The following is a 26,929-nucleotide window of genomic DNA, read 5'->3' as shown; positions in this document are numbered from 1 at the left end:
ACAAACTTGTATGGTTGGGTAGAGGTGGCCACATTTTTTTGCTGACCCAATCCAATAGCAGATCCGCGTAAATGACTAGATTAAGTGGAGTTCTCAGAGCCATCATCATCATCATTATCATCATCATCATTATCATCTCAGCCATAGGACGTCCACTGCTGAACATAGACCTCCCCCAATGCTTTCCATGTTACCCGGTTGGTGGCGGCCTGCGTCCAGCGCTTTCCTGCTACCTTTATGATCATCATAATCATCAGTAATTATTACCAGCTATCATCAGAGTTCTCATCTTCATCATCATAATCAACTTATATAGACTCCACTGCAGGTTCAAGATCTTCTATAATTTACCACAGGCAAATGCTGGATTTGGTCTACGCTACACACGTTGCCTAAGCAGGATGGGGAGATCTGATGTCTACATAGCTTAGACACTTTTTACGAAATCGACATCAAGGGAAGAGTGGAAGTGACCACTGACCCTATTCTACTTTAACATTCGTTCGAAGGTTACCAAACCTTTGTTTGGCACATGTCATCCGCTTTGCAATGAAGGGAAATTAAACCTTAACTTCGAACTCCTCCTATGTTCTTCTGATTAATTTCGTTGCGGGTCCAATGACAGTTTAAATTTCTCCCGGGACAAACTTGATCTTCTTGGGTTTTTATTGGCGATCAAGCTATAGATCCTGGCTACATAGGGGTTGCAGCGGTGGGAACGAGAGGTGGGAATAGTCCCGTAACATTCGTTTAATAAATTGGCTTCAAAAAAATACGTCTCTAAATATTTGCTGCAATTAGACCGACATGGAAACATGTAATTCAACGAGTGTACATTCTGTTTAATTGAAACACAACTTGTTTATAGACTTTATTAGTGGACGTCCTTTACCAAATAGGATTTGAATGATTTACAGTTCAAGGCGAATACAAACCTAACCCACTTTTATAAATGGAACGAAGCGAAAATTGTCGGAATGCGATGCTGCAGATGCGCGCTTGCGCAACCTGCATGATCGAAAGTGACCGGATGTGCCGCCATTATTTTAACGTCAACAAAAAAGGTACTGTAATATGGAACCTTAATAAAGGTGGATTCGTTTTGACAGGAACCTAACCTAGAGGGTGTTTCACTCACAATTTCGTAAAAAAAAATCTATCGCACTAATTAAATAGTGACTAAATTAACCTCGTAAGCCCGGATGTGCCTCAGAAGGAACTGAAACTTTGTAGTCAGTAACGCCGAGACATTTTCGGAGGTGACTTCGAAGTATCGCCGGATGTGCCATCAGAGGAACTAAAACTTTAGCGATAAATTTAAGTTCAAAAATTCGCGCCTATCGAAAGAAAAGAGTGATAGTCTATGGCTTAAAGTATTCAAAATCAGGTATCCGAACTTATTAATATAAAAAAAAACAAAATGTCACTGTCAAATTATCATTTTTCTTTGACAAGGTGGTTCGTCCAAGAAGACATGATGTGCGATTAATTTTTTTTCTTCACGTAAACGTAGTTTAATTGCAAAACTGACCAGTATAATTTAAGTTAAAATACTGCTAAACAAGCAAAAAAATTATTTTTCCCAATTTGAAGTAGTTTTGTAAGATTTTTTTTAGTTTAAAAATAAAAGTTCTTTGCAAGGAACATTCGGTCTTGATGGTGAAAGTTTTATTTTTGTATATTTTTTCTATTGAGATGGGATTGAGTATTGGACTTTTAAAATTATGATATGATTGAGAATATTTACCATGAGAACGTTCTGATTTTTAGTTTAGTAAATATTATAATTAACATGAATATTAACTTTACTTCTTGTACATTTTAACCTATCATTAGTGTATGTTATAAAACCGATAGTACTTTTAAAAGTACTAATTATGAAACATTAAATAAAATTAAAACCGTTGTTCCTTTTCAGTTACATTTATTAATATCGTTATTGTATCTTTATGTAGTATTAATTTATTAAGAAGGTTACATTTATGTTTTACTTTAAAGTATAAAACACAATTTATTTACTTTTCCTTTTTAAAGTCTGTAATACCGAATGTTCTTTTAAGAGAAAACATTTTTTTATTATTTTTCACCTAAAATAAGCTCTATGCACTATTATATAGGGCCCCTGAAAATATGAATGCAAAAGAAAATCTCTAACATAGAAATTTTTTTACTCGAAGTGCTCGGCGTTTACTACTTCAAATTATTCGTTCTTCTGAAAGCACATTCGGCGATACTTAGAAGTCGACACAATTTACTCTTCGGTCTTACGAGGTTAACCAATAAAATAAAAAGCAGTATTTCACTTGAATTTTTAATTTTGAATTTGGATTTCACTAAAACATTGGAATAAATTTTGTAAAAGTTAATAAATTATGCGTAGAATTAAGTATCATATTTCTTTGAAATCAATCAAGCCAATTGGGTTACCTAACAGAATGACATTAACCCATTTAGACCGATAATTATTTTTGTAAATAAATATCGTTTTTTCAGCAAAAACTTACAAAGGGAAGCCTAAAAATCATGAAAAAAATATTTAAAAAAATAATCCATAAATAGGGGGCCGTGAGGAGCCCGTACCATATAGGGTACAGTAGGTCTATAAGCAAGCAAAACATAGTCGTTGTTCAAAGAAGATTTTTATTTATTTTTGTATGATATAAAATAAAAATAAAATCACATGATCACTAGTATCACACTTGGCATATCTTGTAAGACGTTTTCTGTGATACTAACCACATTTGGTTCTTTTTCCCTACCTTCTCCTAAGTTAGTGAGGATAGCTGAAGAAGACCTGGCTTCTTCTGATTTGTTACGTTTAGTGCTATCCATAATCGCATTTAGCAACACGTTGATGGAAATTTAGCAAATCCATCGAAGAAAACTCTGAGGGTTATTATTTACATTGACACTATCTTTATCGCCTAAATCTTCGTCAATCTGTTCATCATTAGCGGTCATCTGATAAGACAGCAGTAGAAAATACTAAGACTGCTTTATGTTTGCTGAAATTATCAAATTTTTCATGAGTTGTGGCAATATAGTGAAGCATCAATAGCCTAAAACAAATAAAAATAATAAATATTAATTATATTTTTTCGCATGATTTACTCATGCATAGACCTACTGTACCTTATACGGTACACCTATTTTAGACTGGAATAAACCGTATAAAAATAATCTGAATAATATTTTTTTTTGTAGTCATGATATCTATTGTACTCTATTTTTAAAATAAAATTGATAAATAACATAATTTACCATGAGTAATAAGAAATTATACCTTCTTAAATACATTGTAAATATTTTTTTGGTTTTCTGTCGAGGAATTTCATAAATATTTCCGAAACTACTTGTTAAAACATATTTTAAAATATTTTTATGTAAAATAATCACTTTAAGCTTACTGTCACAATCATTTTTACAAATTAACAACAGTTTGGTACTTCGAAATATTTTCAAAAAGATACCGTACCACATAGGGTACGGTAGGGCTAAATGGGTTAAAACTCTTATTGCTTACTCAATTTCTAGGGTAGGTAACTATCGCGTTTTAACACCATATAAAGTCTACAAATTGTTTTGCTATCTGTACTTAGTTTGAGAAAGAGTCGTTTCGCGAGATGGCAGCGATTTATTTGCCATATGCGACCATTACCGATATCGTTGTTGTCGTGTCGCAAGCAAACGATCTTGCGAGAACTCGGCTTCTGAGTTACGATTGCGAGCATCGAGAAAAACTAAGTGGACTCGATTATAGTGAGCGATTGGCTTGTTGTGGGTCTTTTGACATAATTTTGTCACAATGATTACCGATTATCTGTTGAGTTTGATTGTACCTACAATAAAACCTATTATTTTGGGTCTGACATTAATTGAAGATCATCAATCATGTCCTATTGTTCTATAATATTAGACTACATGCACCACTAAGCGCTTGACATAACTCAATCAGAGCAACGATTAAACATTAAAAAATTCGCGTAGGTACCTAGTACTTTACTTAAAAAAACGATTTCATAAAAAAATATTGCTACGAGTCTTGTCGTATTAATACATTTTAATATTATAATTTCATGTTTTGCATGACGACGGCAGTCCATTAATTCTGAAGTCACACTTTAATGTAATATGACAAGGTGCCTAATAAATATTCACTGATGAATATCCTAAAATTGGTTCAGATTTGTTAACAGCTATTTCATTAATGTCATGATGTCACGGAGTTAAGCTTCCTAAATGAAGCAATGAGTCAGAAGTAAAATTATGTCTTTTTAACTAATTAGCATATTTTAACCTTCACTTCCTTTGAGTTCGTGATGCAATACGTCCATGGCCAATCGAAGAAGACCCATTATAAATACCGACATCTCTACTCACACAGAGATCAAGCTTGAATGGTTAATACTTGACCATTCGAAGTAGAGCTTTAAGGACGAAATAAGTGTTCTTGTGTGAAGATCGCATAAAACTGAACTGACAATTCAATTCCAATCAGGGAGTCAGGATGCAAGCACGAGGTGCGCATACCAAGTGTGGCACACTAAAATGACCTTTATTGCGTTATAGTACGCATCGGCAGCATGTGGTAGCTTGGGATTGTAGAAAATGCTTTTAAAATCAATAAAACTTTTCAACTATCTTTAAAAAGTAAGACACATTAGTCGTTATTTGTGATTTGTGAGCAAGTGCCCTGAAAAACAATGTTCATCTATTGTGTCAATCCTTAAAACTGGACAACAATTGCTGAATCAATTCGCAATATTATTGAATTCGAAGATTTTTAGGCAGGCAGGTAGTTACATTTTAAGGAAATAAAAGAAAATAGCTGGGAAAATCATACCTTCTACAGGCTTGATTTATTTCAAAACTGTTTGATGGGTCAGCTAGTTAACAAAAGAATTTAAATTTGAATGACTACACGCACGCATAATTTAATCACACACTATGTGTGGTTATTGGCCATATAAAAGCGTGACATACACCGCCATGCACTGTTAACCATGCTTTCTTTGAACGTTTTTATTGCCGAGTGACGTAGGTTGGAAGAACAGGCAGGAATACACATACAACAATTATACATTTTTCAAAAAACGCTTCCCTATTGAAACAGCTTTTACAATTACTGAGATACATAGAAGTGGAGGTGGTATTAAAGATATTATAATGGAAGTTAACCCGATATACTTATTACGAAGGGAAAGGTACCAATTCCAGGTTAGGTGGCAAGCTTTACAATCCGTCGCCATTTGTCCCGTATTGCCAGCCTTTCTTGTACACTCTTGGACCATTGAGTGCTGTTTTGATCTGGAGTGGACTACCATCGAGTGCGATTTTGACTTGATCTGACCTAAAACCAGGAATAGGAGTCTAATTAAGGTTTAAGACGGGCTTTAAGATTTTCTAGGTAACTGGAACAAATACACAAACTTTAAACACTATAATTATGTCCCATCTAGGAATCAATCCCAGAACCTTCTAGTGAAAGAGTCTTATAGGTACTCACTGGACCACTAAAATGTTTTTCTAATGTAAATACTTTATCTCAGCGTTGGCAGATGAATATTGTATGAGGAAAGTGAGTCTGGCGGAAATGAATGGCATGTTGGGAAAGATAAATAGAAATTGTTCGCTAAACGGAGGCGGGCGCCGCACTCATGCGCATGTCTTCATACTTTGGGTGTGTCTATTTGTTAGATGTAATTACGCGTATGATTCTGTAAGATATTCGTTCAAAGGAAACTGGAGAGTTTAGTCAGCGATCATTGGGTAGTAAGAGTGGTAGATAACTAAATATAATAATATTATAATATAATATATAATATATTTAGTTGAGGTTGAAAGAAATATACCGAAAGTCATTTCTTCGTTTAACTTTTAGTCGACAAAACCTTTCGCTTTCAGGATTTCGTCACCAGAACCTTTTTCAAATTCTAATTCAAATATTCAATAGACATACCCGTAGCTCTTAAGTATTAACATAGTACAGATGAAAGATAGAGAATATAAAAGATTGTGCTTAGTAGTTTACTTATTATGAGTATAGTTTACTGCTGCTTAATGTATCAAACTAGTTACACTTGCCACTCAACCATTTGTAGTCCATTAGGTACTTTGTTATCTTTTTAAGTATGAATAATACTGAACCAAAATATGACTTTTTAAAATGAAAATTTCCAAACAAATCATCATTGAAATATTGTCAATAATTATTATCTTAATGAGACAGTCGGCTTTCCATTTCCTCTTATTCATATTCTGATTTAAGCAGATGGTACGCTATCGAAATTTTTGGGCTTTCGGTCAGTGGGTCGACAGACCGGTCGGGTAGCATCGCTGACCCGCTAGAGTTGTTGTTCTATTGCTGACCATTTAATAAAGCGTTGATTACTTTTACTTTGGCCACGATGAGTATTAGCAAAAAGCTCATAATTCCTGTAAAATTATTTTCTTTCATTGGGCTCGACTTATAAAATGTTGACATTTTACTTAATAATACATGTAACCTTTGAGATCATTATGTTAAATTCAATATGTATGTAACAGTCAAAACTGATAATCGGTCAAAACCACTTTTGACTGCACATGTCGATCATGAGTTTTGACTGTAACATGTATACCTACAATCTACAATGAAATTAATAACTAATAACGTACCTAATTAGTAATAACTTTAATGATGAAAATACCTATAAATCGTGTCTTTCTTAATAATTTAAAGCCAGTTATGCCAATAAATATTTTTTAAATAACAATTAATTTAAAAAAAAATGTTTATTCATACAATCAATTTTAAAAAGCTATAGGTATGTCAGTTTTTATTTAAAACTACAGCGAATTATACATTCATTATAACATTAACAATATTATTATTTTTAAATAGAAATCGTCGAAAAGAAAAGACTTGCGAAAATATTATAAAAAGTAAAATCACTGAAGTAATAAGTTATAAATAGTAAGTAATAAAAATTAATACCTATCACTTCTTTGGTTTTAAATTAAACTGTGACGACAAGTCACTCTTAGGCTGGGTTGCACCATCTTTCTTTAACTTTGACAAACGTCAAAAATCTGTCAAACTCCATACAAAAACACCGGTTATCGTTATAGTTACAGTCAAAGTTAGGTGGTGCAACTCAGCCTTAGAGTTAGTAATAAATTAATTTTCTCTTCAACTAAATTATAATTATCTAATTGCGATTTGCGACATAATTACTTAGTGAAGTTACATCGATTTTATGACTAACATACATTACAGCACGTAAAGTCATATAATAACTTCCTTAAACTAAAAAAGAGCCTATGCAATTATTTAATTAAGTTGTACCTTTAATTAGCCTAGGCCAATTAGTGATACAAATAAAATTAAGTATGTTATTCAAAACTGCGCTAATTTCAACACTAGAAACATGCTAAGGTTTCACTTCCTCTGGATTATGTACATTACGTACCTTACATACCTGCATTTATGAGTGTAGTTTAGGGGCTATAGTGCTAATTGTATCAATATGTATTCCGAAAACTTAAGAATGTAAACCTATGCGTTTTTTTTAATCACCTCTTGGATTAAAAAATACTTATTCTTATAAAATTTTTATCGTAAATGAAGATTTTATATAAGTATTTTAATAAACGCGTTTCTTATCACACGAAGCTGAAACTTCTTTGTGGCCCTCTACGTGTTTCAGCAAGATAGTTCATTAAAAATGTGCTATTTATGCTGAAAAATATTTATTGTAACGAGTTGCAGGCTCTAAATTCATCTTTTTAAGTTCAAATAATTGAAAAGTACAAAATAAATACTTCGTTTACTTATGCAAAATATTTAAAATTAGTACCATGGCCCCTGTACTATTAAGTACGGTAATAAAATCATGAGTTACAATTTGAGAATATGTATGTAATTAATTATGTAAATAGATCTACATTTAGCATAATATTTGAATTGAGTTGCTGCGATTGTAGATAAGCTTGACTTTCTTAAAAAATAACACAGAATGGGCCCTTTGAAGGTCCCTGGATAGGATAGTCTATGGTAATTAGTAGTTGGTGCGGCCTTTTGATTGAAGGCTGATGTTAATTTGAATAATTGTTCATCAATTTGTTTTTACGCGTGTATTTTGGTCTGTCAAAATATAGGTAGATGTAATTTCAGATCATAGTATTTTAATAAAATATGTATTTTTATTAATTTCAATGAGTATTTATGGGGGGATACAAACCTTCACCTGCAAGTTTTATAGTAGGACTAGCTTTCCGCCCGCGGCTTCGCCCGCGTGGAATTTTGTCTGTCACAGAAAAACTTTATCGCGCGCGTCCCTGTTTCAAAAACCGGGATAAAAACTATCCTATGTTCTTTCCCGGGACTCAAACTATCTCTATGCCAAATTTCATCAAAATCGGTTGCGAGGTTTAAGCGGGAAAGCGTAACAGACAGACAGACAGACAGAGTTACTTTCGCATTTATAATATTAGTTGGGATAGTTGGGATAGTTGGGATACGACTTGAGCCATCATGATTATATATATATATATAAAATTATATATATACTAGCTTTCCGCCCGCGGCTTCGCCCGCGTGGAATTTTGTCTGTCACAGAAAAACTTTATCGCGCGCGTCCCTGTTTCAAAAACCGGGATAAAAACTATCCTATGTTCTTTCCCGGGACTCAAACTATCTCTATGCCAAATTTCATCAAAATCGGTTGCGAGGTTTAAGCGGGAAAGCGTAACAGACAGACAGACAGACAGACAGAGTTACTTTCGCATTTATAATATTAGTTGGGATGGGATACAACGTGTCCCAAAATTCAAGGATAAGCCGACGCCACAGGACGGACATAGTCATGACTACTTTAGGAAAAATAAGAAAAAAAATCTATCTCAATTATTTTTTTACTTACACAATAAATTATGAAATTCGACGAAAATTGACACCCCTTATGATATTTTACATTACCACGACCACAATTTTTCAAATATTCCTGTTTTTCTGTTTATATCGACAACTTAAGTGTAGTGCTGCTGTTCACCCCAACTCTTAAAACCCCCAGAATCCTTGCAGTTTTTACACAAAAGTTAATCAAAATATGTTATTTCCTTAAAATTTTCAACGATTTTTACTTTCACTCCACTTTGACTCATCGTTTTGTAAAAAAAAAGTATGAACACTACTGCGGCAAGTTTTTTATAAAGTTGACGCAACTATCCAAGATTCCAAAATGGTATAATACTCTAAGAAACCTAGTCGCAAAAAAGATATGCGTACCATTTTTACAAGCACTTCGCTTGTTAGTTAGTATGGGATAAATCTTGCAACTGAATTTAAAACCAGTTCTCCTTAACCAATTGAGCTAAAATTTGGTATACTTGTGTAAGTACGATGACAATGCAATATTATGGTACCATTGAGCTGGATGGAGACTGGAGGTGGCCATAGGAACTCTTAACGAAACGGCGGAATTGCATCTAGTTTGGGTTCTTTGGACTTGTCTTTTAGAGCACTTTAGTGCTAGATGATGTCCAGGGTCCTGATAATGAAGTCAAGAAGTGGCAGAAACTGGCCATTGGAACTCCTAAACGAAACGTCGGAAGCTTATCGAGTTTGGGTTCGTTGGATTTGTCTTCCCGAGCACTTGGACCATGAGATTGAGAAACAACTGAAAAGTTTAAAATAAAGTTGTAATAAAAAAAACTTTTTTTAAAAACAAGCTTGACTTCGTTTGAAAATTATAACTGACTTCATCATCAGGATCCTGGACATCATCTAGCACTAAAGTGCTCGAAAAGACAAGTCCATCGAACCCAAACTAGATGCAATTCCGCCGTTTCGTTTAGAAGTTCCTATGGCCACCTCCAGTCTCCATTCAGCTCAATGGTACCATAATATTGCATTTTCATCGTACTTACATAAGTATACCAAATTTCAGCTCAATCGGTTGAGGAGAACTGGTTTTAAATTCAGTTGCAAGATTTAACCCATACTAACTAACAAGCGAAGTGCTTGTAAAAATGGTACGCATATCTTTTTTGCGACTAGGTTTCTTAGAGTATTATACCATTTCGGAATCTTGGATAGTTGCGTCAACTTTATAAAAAACTTCCCGCAGTAGTGTTCATACTTTTTTTTTACAAAACGATGAGTCAAAGTGGAGTGAAAGTAAAAATCGTTCAAAATTTTAAGGAAATAACATATTTTGATTAACTTTTGTGTAAAAACTGCAAGGATTCTGGGGGTTTTGAGAGTTGGGGTGGACAGCAGCACTACTTAAGTTGCCGATACAAACAAAAAAACAGAAATATTTGAAAAATGGTAGTCGTGGTAATGTAAAATATCATAAGGGGTGTCAATTTTCGAAGAATTTCGTAATTTATTGTGTAACTTAAAAAATAATTGAGATATATTTTTTTCCTTATTTTTCCTAAAGTAGTCATGACTATGTCCATCCTGCGGCGCCAGCTTATCCTTGAATTTTGGGACACGTTGTATATATCATTTTCAACGTGAATCTCATATTACTAGCATTTATACCGATGACATAATTATCATGCTTAACCCTGTGGCTTGTTATTCAGTTGTAACGATTTTGTATGAATCTGTCCCTATATTTTAATACCGACACTTTGTAACTAACCCTGTATTTTTGTTCCAGATTAACCGTGATCAGCAACTAGTGTAATAAATGATGTTCAAAATTAGCCAGTGATATTGACTAGTGTAATTAGTGGTTAAGTTGCGTAGTGTGGTGATCAGTGAAGTGGGTTCATGGCCAGCAAGATGATGACTCTATACAGGACCATTAAGGGCACCAGCACCGCCAAAAGGAAGAAACGGGAGCGAAGGTAAGTTATAAAACACTTCTAGTATACCATTATTTCATAAACGGTTACTATAAGAGAAATATGTAAACGGCAGGCCTTCCCAAACCTTTTGGCTAGCCTTTCAGAGGTCTTCCAATTGCCTCTAGTGAATTATAGAGGGTTGCTCTCCTGCAATGGAGTCTATATGACTTGATGATAGTGATTATGCTGATGATTTCAGTATTATGGTGGTCCTGCTGACAATTTTTTAAATTAATTCCTTCCCTAGGTATAAAAGATTGATGAGGATTTAATTAAACAAAAGCGTTTAGCTCAAGCTATAATTGTGTTGAGGAAATTGTAAAAAAATTAAAGAATATCAATGGTATTCCATGGAGGCTGAATGATTCTGACCTGGTTAAGTTTTTGTAGTATTATTTTGTACTTTTCGTATAGCATTTCAAGCTATTTTAAATAGGTCACCCTGTATTTGCTATCGTGTGCGCTTGCGCTGTCAGCAGCGCCACTAAAAAGTGAACGGAGCTGTTCGGAACTTACTACTTCGGACGCGTACGAACGATACACTGTTTTACTTTTACTTTTCGTAGTGAGTAACGGTTGCTAGTTTGCGGTGCCTTTGATAGATGGCGTAGATCACTATTTTGTATGCAAGTGATTTTTTGGCGCCAAAAAGGTTTATAATAATAATTAAGGCTTAATTATTATTTTTTTAACCAAAGACGCGTTTATTCACACTCAGCTAAAATACCTACTACTCGTTATGAACAAAAGTTAGTCATCACTACAAAATAATTACTATCTAGCGGTAAAATTTATTGGTTAATTAGTATTTAGGTACTACATCATAAATCAATTCATCATTACATTTTAATATACAGCCTTAGGCCCTATTGTAGCCAATTACAAGCCATCTAAAGCAAAAAATCCAACAACGAACTTAAACTCAACTTATTTCTTATTTAGATTCTGACATCTAAATAACAAATAAGAGTTCCTAAAGGTTTGACCAAACCAACGCGTGTGGCCCGCGTGCGCGATGGCGATGGCTATCAATGCGTTTTAAGTCTGATGGCCATCGGCATCGCGCACGCGGGCTGCACGCGTTGGTTTGGTCGAACCTTAAGAACTCAACAACTTTATCTGTTATAATTTCACAGGTCAATAGCATTTCGCTAATCGGTGCAAAGTGATCTACAGCAGACAACCGATCAGACTCATCTTAATTAGAAAACACATAGATCGAATAACTTAATTAGGTTTTTGTGGTAAAGCAATTATTTATTGTTATTTGGAGCCGCGAAAACGAAATATTTGTAACTTAGCTAGTTGTACAGTCAGCGTCAAACTGTTCGTGACACCCAAAGTTCGCAACACGTCTTTGTTGAAATTGGAATAAGGTGGTGTTGTCGACTTTTTGGCCACTTAGGGTATCACTAACTATTTGACGCTGACTGTACGATGGCTGGACTTTGGCTTTTACTGCAGAAATGTATGGCGGTTAAGCCTTTAAACGCGGCTCACATAACAACACAAAATTCATTGTTTGTGACCGGCGTGGCAGTGAATGTGTTTACCAGCAGGATTGAGATCATAAAAAAATTAATGTATGGGATTTTGAAATCTGCTATGGCAATAGAGCTATATTTTTTGAAGTTTAGGTTACTGAAGTCTAACCGTGAGGATTCAGTCATATAAATACTAGGATAAGTAGAGTGCCAGCCAGTATATTTTTTTTATTTTTTTTATTACGAAGCAAACATTTTTATCTAAGACTTAGGGTTTGTTTAAGAAATGTCTGGCGTGCATAGAACTCTAAACTCTACTTCAAACTGAAGCCAATCATAGGCTTAAATTATTAGATTAAAATTCATACTATTTGAGGATAATTTTATACCTAAGGATGTTGGGTAAGCGACTGAGTGTCTGTAAAAAATGCTTTCATATAGGTAGAGTCTTCCAGATATAATTTCGGGATTAAGATTCAAAATTACTTTTGTCTTTCTAATCTTCAAATCAAACACATGTTAGATCTTCAAAATTAATCTTGTAAACATTAATTAATCCAAAGGATCAAGCGTATCAAATTAAAATTTGCCCAGTAACATTGTTCGGTAGATTACTACCGATTTGATCGAGTGGGTGTGCCGGTTATAAATCAATGTTTCGATAACCAATAAATAAAATCGGTTGTACTTTGACCCTTAATCTTAAATCTATCTCATTCGGATTTTCTCCAAGAAACTCACACTCGGATACATTATTACGAAGTTCTGCCTACAGCTTCACTTGCATGAATATACTAGTTCACTGTACCTACTTACTTGGTTGCTAATTACCACTAGTATAAAATCTTTCAAGGAGTTCAATTATTTTTGCGTTCAACTTTGATTCTCGTGTTAATTTATTTTCATGACTATAGCCACCACTTAAAGCTTATATGTATAAAAAATAGATTTAGCAGCTTTTGTTTAAATTAGCTGACATTGTGATTTATAAGTAAATAAATAAGTAGTATTTACCTTGTAGGTATTTAGCCTTCTTTTTTATGCACTACGAAGCCTCTCAATAAAATATTACCTACATTAAATAACATTTGGGCACATAACTTTGTGTCGCGCGTATATTCCCAGATGCAAATAATGCGAATTCTTTCAATGTCATTAGTAATCTGCTCGTGCTATCGAAATTCGTGATGATTGAGGGAATCGTGAATTCGGCGGTTAGGATGCATGCCTGGTACACTTTATTGCACTGGTAACCGTACCACAAAAAGAACAGCCAGTTTATAGAAATGCATTAAAATTATCATTAAGAAATTTTAATATTAATCAAAATGATTTTTTAGTATTAAATCAAAAATATGACCAGTTCCTTGAAAAAGAGCTTTTTCATTTTGTCTCCAGAGCAATATGGCCAGAGTGTCACTGAACTATAGGATCCGTTTACCTAAGTATTCAATACATAATTCATTTCCTTTTCATGATTGCAGAATCAATTGACATAGAAAATGTGCGAAAAGCGATTGCAATCAGCTATAAGAACTCTATTCAATTTAGGTAGGTATAATATGTGCTACAGACTACATAAATTGCACTCCCATCAATTAAGCCTTATTTATTACAGTGAAAGAGATAGAACTATCTTTAAACATTATTGGTAAGGCGATAGTCAGTAAGCCTCAGTGGAGTTATCCTTTTTTCGTTGCATAAAAGTGGCTGTTTTCGCACACGCTATACGCTATGTCGCTTACGCTACCATACTTGCATGTTATTTTAAAATATATCAGTCTCGTTTTTGGATTTATTGTGGGAACTCATCAGTGATGTCATCGTGACTCAGAATTTGTAATAAAACAGATACTTTGAATTCATCAAAAAGTTATTAGATTTCACGGTGCTCGGTAAAAAAGGCTCCGACTATCCACAGCACCATACGTTTCTTTTGATAGTTAAGTTTATTAGTTTCTGGCTATAAAAATCGGGCCAATTTATTTATTCCATAACTAACTATAATGGCAAACTCGCGGTATAGAGAACAGTGTGCTTACCATGAGTTTACGTTAGGTGTGCTCGCTAGCGACTGCGTAAAAAAATGACATTAAACGTATGGCATATTGTGCAGCGGCCAGCGCCCCTAGTGGCTACTTTCAAGAAATAAAATCTTCATAGATAATTTTGACGTACTCGCTAGCGAGCACACCGAACGTGAACTCATGGTAAGCACACTGTATCGTTATTTTGTTTGATTATTTTGCATGCTCGTGCTAATCACTATAACTTAACCGCCTATGTGGTCCAGTGGTAAGACCATCTGCTTCGGACCCTGTGGTCCTGGGCCCGATTCTCAGTGGGGCCAGATTTTTCTATTCAGTTTGCTTGATGATAGGGCTTGTTATAAATCCGCCTGGCTGGCTACCACCATGTTACTTAGTTTGTCGCCATAACAACAATGTTAACATCATTATTGTGTTCCGGCGGTTTGACGTCAGATAGCCAGTTCCTGACCTGATTATCACTTTCCATCATGCCAGTTCATCATGGTGGGATGTAGACCAAGAGCTTCCTCGTTGTGGATTAAAAAAACATTTTACCCCCATCAGGATCTGAATCCCTAATCTCAATTGTCGTAACCACCAGGCTAGGCGTCAGCTACTTCACAACTATGTCTTATCACGCATACAATGTCGCGTGCCTTGTAAATGTTGCAGTTCGGCGCTAACTAAATTTTACTATAGTAGTGGCGCGTGGGCAGGCAATACCAAATCCAATCGTTGACTTTGACGCTTCAGTCCTAACCAACCAATTTATACGAAACTATAGTTCTCTAACATTTACAGCACACTGAAATATTTAAGCAAATGTAGATCTTAAGTTCAAGCAATAAGGTGCTCAGTTTTGTTGATAAAGATCAGTTTGACCTTCCGAAATGGCTTCATTTTACACGTAAGCACGAACCAAACCATGTTCGCGGGCTGTTAAGATGATAATGTCGATAGCAAGGATAATATGGGCTTACATGATACAATAGTAGATACCCTATGATCTTAAAGTAGGCTTATCTTCAAAATCAACATATTAGAAGAAGGTACCTGTATAATATAGTTTGAATTATTTTGATGATGATCACTATCAATGACATTACGTGCAAGTAATGGAACCTTGGAATGAAGGAATGACGGTAATGTGGAGAGACTTAGGCTGAGTTGCACCACCTTATTTTAACCGTAACAATAACAATAACCGGTGCTTTTTGTATGGAGTTTGACAGATTTTTGACATTTATTACAGTCAAAGCAAGATGGTGCAACCCAGCCTTAGAATGTCAAACTGAAAGAAGGAATAACAGTAATATTGATGTAATTTTTACTCCGTAAGTAAGTCCACTATGTTTAATCAATACACACAAACTAATTTTACCGATGTGTCAATACAACATCTGTAGATACTCATCTTTTAAAATTCCCGTACTTTATTTAGTAAATCTATGACTATCAGTACTTTCAGTTCGAATTTCGTTCCATTTCCTATTGTGTAATAGCCGTAGGCGATGTGCGGTGCCCACGCGTCGATTTCAGCAAACCTTTTACAAAACTAGGAAGTGCTCTACATTTGGGACGTTAACAAGCGAGTGTCGCGGCCATTTGCGATTTCAATCGTCCATTGTAGTGAGGTTCGTTGTTAAAAGAATCGATTTATATCGATAAAGTAAAATATGAATTCTGTAGGCCCAAGATGCGCGCCGTGATAACTTTTATCGACGTCAATTTGTATGGGCAAAATCGATAAAATGGCGTGATAACCGCCTATCACGACGCGCATCTTAGGCCTACTGATTGTCATTTTAAGCAACAAGTTTTGGTTAACAACTTTTAAATCTCTTTCACAAATTCTTTACGACGTCAAGATCAATAAAATAGCGAGATTTAAAGATTATTTCATTTGTGTCAATTTATTCAGTACATTTAAATCATTTCGTAATCACTCGATTCACGATGCCAACCAAAACAGCCTTTGCAACAATGTTCCATCGACGTTTTCTTCGATTTCGAAGTAAAAGCTTTTATGTATTTTTTTATCTTGGACGAGTATTTTATCATAAAGATCTATTTCGCTGTTGATAAGGATCAGCGATACGCCTACGAGAGATTTATTTCAAATTCAAAAGATTTAAATGCACAAACCTCGACAAAAAGACTTAAAGACCAACACTTTACATTGTGGATTACTTAAGCATCTTTAGTGTTAACGAATGTAGTTCTTTATTTTTAAATAGATTAGAGCTGTCTTTGTATGAAAATTGTTTTTTGCAATGAGCATATAGAAGGAAACAAAGAAAAGGATATAATAAATGTATGAGGAAAAACTCTACAAAATATATTTAATTCTAAAAGAGTGTCGACAATCTTCAGACAAATTGGGTAATTTTGGAGACCGATTTACAGTCTGGTGGTACTGGTGGTTAATTTAACTTCGCTTAGTAACTTATTAATTTTAATATGAAGAATAACTATTTATGAGTAAAATTGACTGTATTTCTTTCTCTCTATTTCTTTATTACCCTCTAATTCCACCAGAAAATGAAAATAGCCTCCTGAATCCTAGATCCTACAATTCCAGTTAAATCATTCGTTTTATCAACAAACAAATTTTTAATTGGCGTTTAACTATCTATAGTTAATTGAACACGCTCTTCCAGATAACGTTGCTAAGTGAGAATTTATGTTTTAATAGTCACCTCTGTTTGCTTTTTAAGTTATTTAAATGGTCTCACGCCTCATAAAAGTGAAAATGGATGTTCGTTTAAACTGAGAGATAAAAGAACGGGAGTAAAATTGTGGGCGTACAATTGTTTACTGAGAAATACGAATAGTATTTATTTACGGAGGAGTAAATCAATGGAATGTTTTAACCAATGTGTAAGTGAGTTGAGTAGGTACATTATTATCTAATATAGACCCACTAAAACCATACTGTCAAATAATTTTAAAAGATGCCGTGAATCACTGCCATAATGTAGAGCGAACATCATTTAACGCAAACTACAAAAGGTTTTTAGAAATGAATGCATGTAGTTTGTAAACTCGCCAGTAAATAAAATAAAGGAAACTACATAAAATCGCGAAAAAGCACACGGTAGTGTCGCAAAGTTAGTACCCACGTATGACAGTGTTCACGCATATGTAGGTATTAAAAAAAATGTTTTTATTTCCTGATCAGATATGCAATCAAGATTATTGTGATCTGGAAATGTGCATGAGCCGATTTCTAAGCAAGTTTTTCAATGCATTCGTCCAATTGAAATTCCGAACGCCACTTGAGTTATGTGTCGAATACCGCCAGTAAAATTCGCGAAATGTCTGCAATGCGAATTCGAGTTAGACGCATTTTTAGGGAAAAGGAATTTATTTTTCGTAACATAAACAATAATATTGCCTCAGCGGAAAATATTCGTGAAAATAAATAAAATAATTTAGTCAATTTAGTTACACTGCCTATGCCATTGGGTGATACCTAAACATTATAATTGAGTTTGATGGCACATAGCTATTTATCGAACTAAATGCGCATCAAAATCTATATTTATATCTAAAAGTATTTAATTTCGGCCATGAAAATATTAGTTTTAAATTACTTTGATTCGATTATTAAGTGTCTTGAAATCTATTATTCTATTAATAGTCGGACGATTGAGTTGACAAGCAGGTGACGTCAAATATTTCCCTGCAAAATCCATAAAGATAATCGCGTTACATCAACTGGTTGTTGGAGTCAACTACCCAGTTATGAAACCTGAATTCTTCTGTCTCTTAACTTTTGTCCCTTTTTGTGAATAAATTACCTAAACCGTGACACAAACGTTTAGTTACATAAAAAATAAGAAATTTCCAGCTCAAGTTCTTTGACCCCATAGGGTCAGATCCTACCTGGCCAAGATTAGGCTGTAACATTGCGTTTTTACGACAGTTTATCTTCAGAATTTGGCAAAACCTTATAAAAGGACACTCTGCATTTTGATATAAGCGGCATTTTTAGTGGTCATTGGCCTAAACTTTGACTCACTGGGTTTGGAAGCCCTTTAGAGGGTGATGACTTTACACCTTTTTCTACTAGTGTGTATCAAAATGATAGCTGTGATGAATAATTATGGTGTCATTAGAATGAAGACTTCCCAAGGGAAGTCACCAACGTATTATCTATCTAAATAGGTATACAAAAACTCAAAGGTGACTGACTGACTCACATAGTGATCTATCAACGCACAGCCCAAACCACTGGACGGATCGGGCTGAAATTTGGCATGCAGGTAGATGTTATGACGTAGGCATCCGCTAAGAAAGGATTTTACTCGAAACTCCACTCCTAAAGGTGTAAAACGGGATGGCGCCTATAGACAAGGAGGTGTATAAACAAACATCACGATAGTTTATATTTTTTTTAAATCTATGTTTCTTAAAATGTTGGGTTCTTCAAATATTTTTTGCATATAGGTACTACGAGTTACTTAATCAATTTCAAGAAAGATGATTATAATATTGTAAAAGCACCAGAAAACACGCCCACTCTATACATTTAATGAAGATTCATAACTTAAGAATACAATTTAAAGCGAGTCAGCGCTAAAATAGACTCACTTTTGTTGTCTAGTACATCCATAGTACAAACTTTATTTAGTTTGGGACTAGAAGCGTAGTGTACAATGTCCAAGGATTTATTATTATTATTTTGCGATATCCTAAAATCGCAAACACTAGACCTAAATTTCACCAGCTTAACATTAACCGCAACTATAACTATAACCGGTGCTTTTGTGTGGAGTTTGACTGACTTCTGACGTTTGTTTTAGTAATTAATGTAATATGGTGCAACCCAGGATGTTATTATTTGACGGTTTTAATTTTTAATTTAAGATTTAAGGATATTTAATATGTAACAAATTCAAGAATCACTTAAAAAGCAGCAGGTCATAGGTTTAAACCATACAGTAACATCCTTTTCTTAGGGCTCTTCTCAATTTTGAGATCTAAAAGAAGTCCTATAAGGTTTATGTTTCGTCGCAGCTACACTTTTGTAGGAACGAGATTACAAAAGTGCATCAAAATGTTTATTTTGCGCATTACTTTTGAAGTTTATCACTTTAATGGGCCATAAAAAGAGTTTTAACGGCATGTTAACGCGTCTCGACTAACTATATTTTTATACTTAACTTTTTCAGAGTGATCGCCACAAAGGAAACTCGGGGTATAACTTCACTTCGGTAGAAAAAAGTTTATATTTTAAAATATATGAATAAAAATATTCTTGTTATTTCCATGATTTGTGATTTGGGTTATTTTTTTAGCAGTTATTTTGACCATAACTCGTTTAGGGAACTTTTAAAATGGGAATCGTTATTTTAAATCGATGCACTTTTTCAGGTTAGTGAGGATCTAAATTTATTGCTAGAAAATTAAAGCAAACGGACAAATTCTGTAGTACTTAATTAAAAATGAAAAGAAATATTCTGAAAACTTGTACGAAAGTTTACAATTACTCATAACTTACGTAAAGAACATCATAAGAAGTCACAGTGCCATGTGTACCTACTTCTATGCGCTTTTGTCTGTACATTAAAAAATATTACTTATTGATTTATTTATGTACTAGCGGCCGCCCGCGACTTCGTACACGTGGATCCCGTTTTACCCCCTTCATCTATCTTACGCGGTTTAGATTTTTTCATACAAATGTTTTTTCCCGCTAACTCCCGTTCCCATAGGAATTTTGCAATATCCTGTTGTAAATAAGCTTTAAGTGTACTAAGATACCTGCATGCCAAATTTCAAGCGTCTAACTTAAGCGGTTTAGATTTTTCATATAAAAGAATTTTCCCGCTAATTCCCTTTCCCGTGGGAATTCCTAAGTATACTATAACCTGCCCAGGAGTATGAAGAATAATTGTACCAAGTTTCGTTAAAATCCGTCGAGTAGTTGTTGTCTGACAGACAGACAAACAGACAAAAATTTTACTGATTGCATTTTTGGCATCAGTATCGATCACTAATCACCCCCTGATAGTTATTTTGAAAATATATTTCATGTACAGAATTAACCTCTCTACACAACTTTAATATAACTTTTCCATGTAGGTCTCCTTCCAGATTTAAAATATCTCCTAAGAAAGTGAAAAGTTTTTTAGTAGATGTCACCTTCAAGTTTAATTGCAATAAGCCTTTTAGCTCGCACAAAGCAATGTCGCTCAATCAATAATTGATTTAGGTAATCGTTTTACATAATGACTGAAGTTGCATTGCAAAACGAAATGTGGGATGTTATTATGCACGGTAATAGACGTGACGCAACGTTAGCGAATAATATTAAAGGAATGCGTGTTTAGTCAAGAAAATTGAATGGAGAAAACAATAAAATGTGTGTTTTAAATAGATATTTGTAAAGTACAACAACAGCGCTCTCTGATAAACATTAATCTTTTAAACTGCGATCTCCAACCTGCCTGCTAAGCGTGGGGATTATGGCAAAACCCTCCACTAAAGTGGAAGAGGTGCTTAGTCCAGGCACAGTCCAGCAGTAGACTGTAAAGGGCTATTGATGATGTAAAATATCTGAATTTGTGTCTGAAAAATCCTGTAAATAGCCAGCCATCAAGATGACGAGGATGAAAGCAGTCTTTAGGCGTGTGGTGCGATGCTGGAAATAAACAGCTGCTCACTGTTATTTAAATACCTAAATTAATAGGCATTAGCAACAAAGTAGCCTAAATATCAGCTGAACTTTTCAAACGCATGCAATACATTCTTGGTACAGTCAACAGCAAATTAGCTAAGCAATGAGGCATCTTATGGAGTTGTAACAGGTGCTATTTTGCCAAAATTTTATAAAATACGTGGTCGACTGTACATCCGAATAGTTCACTTAGATTCCAATCTACCATCCACCTAAATACCAACTGTACTTGCAGGTAATAAATATTATATTCCATTGTAATACGCTTAGAGGAATCTAATTTAATAAAACAATTGAAAAGCAATTATATTCCTTTGGGATAAGGTTCATTCTCCGTTGTAGTAAGTAAATGAAGTGCGCAGGAGTGGAAGTCAGATCGTGACTTATAATTTTGTACTCGCGCGTGCGCTCTCTTTGACGGTTGCTTGCGACATGAGAATAACACCCTTTACTTAGTAAGTTGTTACTGAAGTGCTATACTTTTCTTAGTTATTTGTTTTTCAAAACTAATCTATACTAATATTATAAAGTTGAAGAGTTTGTTTGATTGTTTACTTGAACGCGCTAATCTCAGGAACTACTTTAAAAAAATATTTCAGTGTTACAAAGCTCATTTATCGAGGAAGGCTATAGGCTATATACCATCACGATACTTACCAGTAATAGAAGCAGAGCTACAATGAAAAATGATGCAAAAACGGGTTTTCACGCGTACGAAGTCGCGTCAAAATAAAACTTGAACTACTTATACGTTATTTTGTTAAATTCAGTTAAAAATCGAAAAAAAAAATTCAAGGTGTTATGTATTCAAATGAAGGAATATCATAGGAATCTTGTGTAGATACAAAACAACAACAATCAACGTAATTTCACAGAACTGACCTAAGAAAAAATTGTTTAATAATATTCTCTCTTAAATTAAACTGCTAAACGGCTGAAAAAAGCCTGGTTAAGTGAACAACGAGCAATAACTGTCACAATGCGAAAAAAAGCACAGATGTATTACGATCCCCAGCACTTTAGTGTTATGGCAACACTAATTATGAGGGCATCCTTCGCCCCCGTTCATATTTCCCGAACGACAATGCAGATAGCCCAGTTAACATTATTTGTTCACTTGCACGCTTCTGTCACGGCGCAAGCGCATAGGCTAAGAGCCAGACATTGAAGTTGTTTCGTTGAGCGCTCCATCGTTCGTGACTAAAATTGTATGAACCTATGTATAGTTTCGTGCCCTCACGCGTTCCTTCCTCAAACGGTTTTTGAGAAATCGAGTTTTGCTACGAAATTTTTTTGGTCCAACATATAGTTACAATACTTACTTGATGAGTTATTTAAGATACATTTTGAGTTAAACAAAAAATTATTAACTCGTAAAAATAGATCTTATCAGGAGCTACACGTGCTTAAAGGACACCTAACCATGCTATACAAAATAGACGATCTAAATAACTTTTACTTAGCCCTCAAACTATAGAAGACGGTAGACATGAACAGTCGCGGATCTAAATCACGAATGAGGAAGATTTTATTACTAGGACTGGGGGTTCATTCTTGTGGCCAATGCATACTAAATTCGATATTTTATATCGTATGCTTCCTATGCCTTATTTTGATCTTAATTTTTTTAACTTAATTGCACACAGAAAGTTCAATTAACGGACTAAACGATATACAGACAGAATCAACCTGTTAGCCTCAGGATAATGGATAATGTAGAGATGAGTCAATTATAGGTTATTTCGAGGATATTTTTAAAAACGAAAAAATTTTTAATACGTATTTCTAATCCCATAAAATGTTTAACTTGTAGGTACTATAAAAATATCTAGCCATTTCATTTTGGTAAACATTTTAAAATACACTACTTCTACAGGTACGAACTGCTCAAATGCTTTTAAGGGATTTTCTAGAATTTAATATTAATTATTGTTAATAGAAATTATATCTACAATTTTATATTTTGTTTGTCTAAAAATAAATGCATGTTTGTTATGATACATACAAGAATAGTCCCCTAGAGAAACAGGGTATCACGTCACTACATTGTGTCCAAAATGGCAATAAATTAAGCGGGGCGTATTCGAATAAATCGTCCATATTTATAGCGGGATGGTATGGCGCCCTGACAGATTGCGCCAAGATGAACACGTCGGTAACCGAACCCTGGACCGGGCGGGCTCTACTCAGTACTCACTACTCAATGACGGTATAATAGAGACGCCTGTCAAATGTTTACTCGGTAGTTTAGTGCTGTTTTAGTTTGTTTTTGGTTTCTGCAATAGCTATTTGTACGAGTAGGTATCAGCTAGTATACCTACCTATCAGCTAGTATTAAAGTGTTTATCTAAAAATTTCATGGTTCCTGTAATAATTAAAGATTATTCAATAATATTTTCCATGTTTGAAAGATAAGGCGGTAAGCGGTAAGCAGCGGTTTATTAAAAATTAGTGAAATACATTTTGGCAAAAATAGCAAGCAGTAAGCACCTTTAGACTTAATTTGTGGTATTTAATGTAGTTAAGATATTTGGAAAGCATTAGGGAGGCCTATGTTCAGCAGTGGACATCCTGTGGCTGAAATGATGATGATGATGATAATAATATTTGCCATTTTGCTATAAAAATTTGTATGATATTGTTGACCATACTACACCATACATTCCTCAGTCTCTCAGTGGTCAATATTTGCGAATAACGTTTTATTGTTTAATTTTATGAATTCTTTGCGCTTGAACCAGTACCAAAAGTGTGCAGACCGTAAATAAGTAAGTGCATAAAAATGATATAATTTACATTCAGACATCAAATAGTTTTTTAACTGTATAGACGAGGTGAATGGAATGTGTACGAGTATCTAATTTGAATTTAATTACTTGATGTTTAATAACTTAAGCATAAATGAGTGCGTGTGAACTGTGAATGACATTTTTTTTATAATTTTTTATTAATTTGCATGACATTATCACTTTCAGTCACACAATAATATATGTACTAGGTATTTAATGTAAAGCTGTAGGTGACATTGAAAACGAATATTAATTTATGTAGAAATGTTATAACGAAATACGAAAAAGATATACTTGGGATTAAATAGCTAGGGACTGGAATTCGCTGCCTGCTGCTGTATTTCCTGAACACTATTATCCGGGCGTTTTCAAGGCGAGAGTGAATAGGCACTTACAGGGCAGATATGTACCATCCTAGACTGCATCTCACTTAACACCAGGTGCGATTGCGGTCAAATATCTGCCTTATCTAGCATAAGAAAAAAAAAAGAAAAACAATGCCTAATGATTTCTTACACCCGCATTAATTTACAAAAAAAAGATAAAAATTATCAAATATTAAAAAATGAAAGTTTCATTCTTTTATAGGTTAACTAAATAAATATCAAACATTGTGGAAATTCATGAGGCAGGCCTCTATCCAGAAGTGGACGTTATTTGGCTGAAACTCGTAGGTTGATGAACAATACCTATTTGGATAGATTTCGTAACAGTTTTTTATCACCAGTCGCGTGATAAACACTGTCAGACATTCAAAGACTTTCAATGACAGACTAAACTCCACACGAAGAATCCAGAAAGAAGCATCTAAATGAATACCCAGCCTGCTCCCGCCTCATTTGTCCAGCAGCCACCATAAACATTTCAATTCGCTTTATTTCCCCGTCGACTCTACCACAGGCTCTCGTTACTCAAACACAGCGACGGACAGTTTTATTGGGCTGTCCCCAGATGTCTCCATCCTTTGGGCGCAGGCAAATGGGTTTCGTCATTTGTTTAGAGTGAACGAGGGAGATTTTCGTGGTTAATTTGGTTCCGTATGATTTTTTGTTAGATTTCCTTGCTCTGGTAAAATTATACTTTGATCTTAGTCAAAAGGCCGAGGAAACCGCTAAAATTGAGTTTGGTAAAGATATAGATTGCACCTTGAAGAATGATAGGCTACCGTTTACCGTAAACCAAATAAAATTATAGTTTTTTGGGGGACACTTAGGCTGAGTTGCACTATCTAACTTCAACGGTAACTTTAACGGTAACTTTAACGATAACCGATGCTTTTTGTATGGAGTTTGACACATTTTTGACGTTTGTTAATTTAAAGTAAGATGGTGCAACAGCCTTATAGTTTATAAATTTAATTTTTAAACCTATCAGCCTCTCGTTACTCAAACACAGCGACGGACAGTTTTATTGGGCTGTCCCCAGATGTCTCCATCCTTTGGGCGCAGGCAAATGCGTTTCGTCATTTGTTTAGGTACCTATATAAATGTAAAGTTCAGCTCGTGGTCAATTGGTTCCGTATGTTTCTTCCATTTCTATGAGTTTGCTTTCAGCCGCTGAACCAGGTTTGACGAATGTTGTTGGATAGATACATATAACCTTGGAAAATGGTGTAGGCTATGTTTCGGTACACAACAGAACTGAAAAAGAATAAAAGAAAGTATGAAAGCTGAGATAAGGAGAATGCGACATGGCATTAAGTTCGCCTTTTTGTACCGTTTTTATATATAAATAAAGATTTTAAATAAATAAATAAAGCTTGAGCATGAAGAACATAATATATTTTTTGTCTTTGATATTTTTTTGAAATTTTGTGATCAATGTTGTATCAGATTCAGACAGCTAACCTTTATTTCTACATACCTACTTTGTGAATCATAGAAAAGTATCATAAGACTCTATCTAACTAGACCAATCTGGCTTACTCATGGAACCCAGATCGAAAAGCCTTTCTACACGGACCCCTAAAACAAACGTCCATTGTCCGTCAGCGGTGAATGGTAACGCAAAACATCGCATGTGACAACGCAATGCGCGCATTGTGCGCGACTTCATTGAACTGCCCACGGCGCGGCTCCTGCGCATACTTGGTTAATATTAACTAGATATATTGTGAGTATCGATAGCGTAACGCTGGTGGGTGGACAATTAAAATTATAATTTATTAAAGGCGTTGAAATTGTGCCACTTGAGAACTTTTCTGCCCAAACGGCCATCAGCTCTACAAGCTTTGTGCCCCGCCCTCTTATTGCTCTGACTTACCTATTCCTAATTTCCTATAATGAGAACGGCCAGTGGGTTATGTGAGACTCTCCCCGCCTGATAACTAAAGGCGGACCCTACCCACTAAAGCCCGACGGTGTCCACCGGAGCCCAATGAAACAGACTCGCGAGTTTTTGTACTAATTGTGTCATTCATCCGCAGCTCCGTCTCATTCTAGAGTCTCGCTTTCCAGTGGGTCTCTCTGGCTTTGAGGGTCCCCCATTCCCCTACACCTATTGTTTTTAGAGGTTTTCTTCTCCTGGTCCTGGTGCAACAGGACCCCCAGTTTGCTCTATGTCACTGCTATGTAAGCAATCTATACAATAGAAATCAATATCTCCAAACAAATCTTAATGAAATTGTCAGTAACACTATCCAGCATTAGAATTCATGCGCACCCCGCGTTATCGTCCTATCGGTACATTTGAACATTCTTCAGCAAGGTGCGTCTATTGAGTTCTCTCCCGCCCTCATAAGTCCCCGTCGACACCCGCGGCGGGGTGTCGGTAAATACCGTTTTTTACGTCGAAAATGCTTTGTGCATACCCACTGGTCAATGAGGACGGCCAGTGGGTTATGTGAGACTCTCCCCACCTGATATCTAAAGGCGGGCCCTATCCGCTAAAGCCCGACGGTGTCCACCGGAGCCCAATGAAACAGACTCGCGAGTTTTTGTACTAATTTTGTTATTCGTCCGCAGCTCCGTCTTATTCTAGAGTCTGGCTCTCCAGCGGGCCTCTCTGGCTTTGAGGGTCCCCCATTCCCCTACACCTATTGTTTTTATAGAGACTTTCTTCTCGTGGTCCTGGTGCAACAGGACCCCCAGTTTTCCCTAT

At 35.1% G+C, this 26,929-nt stretch overlaps 1 protein-coding gene across 2 annotated transcripts in view; it reads left to right on the top strand.

The window, feature by feature from the left end:
• LOC135073795 (uncharacterized) overlaps positions 1–26,929 on the top strand; it is a 222,019-nt gene that overhangs the window by 17,877 nt on the left and 177,213 nt on the right. For both annotated transcript variants that reach the window (XR_010257711.1, XM_063967977.1), the window contains exon 2: positions 10,653–10,842. Coding sequence is in view for 1 of the 2 variants with exons in the window: in XM_063967977.1 (XP_063824047.1) it covers positions 10,766–10,842 (77 nt within the window). In the remaining variant the exon portion in view is untranslated. The remainder of the gene's footprint in view (positions 1–10,652; positions 10,843–26,929) is intronic.

The sequence above is a fragment of the Ostrinia nubilalis genome, chromosome 1 (genome assembly GCF_963855985.1).
Source record: "Ostrinia nubilalis chromosome 1, ilOstNubi1.1, whole genome shotgun sequence".
NCBI classification, from domain to species: domain Eukaryota; kingdom Metazoa; phylum Arthropoda; class Insecta; order Lepidoptera; family Crambidae; genus Ostrinia; species Ostrinia nubilalis.
The sequence above is the reverse complement of the archived record's forward strand: the minus strand, read 5'-3'. Positions and strand labels throughout refer to the sequence as shown.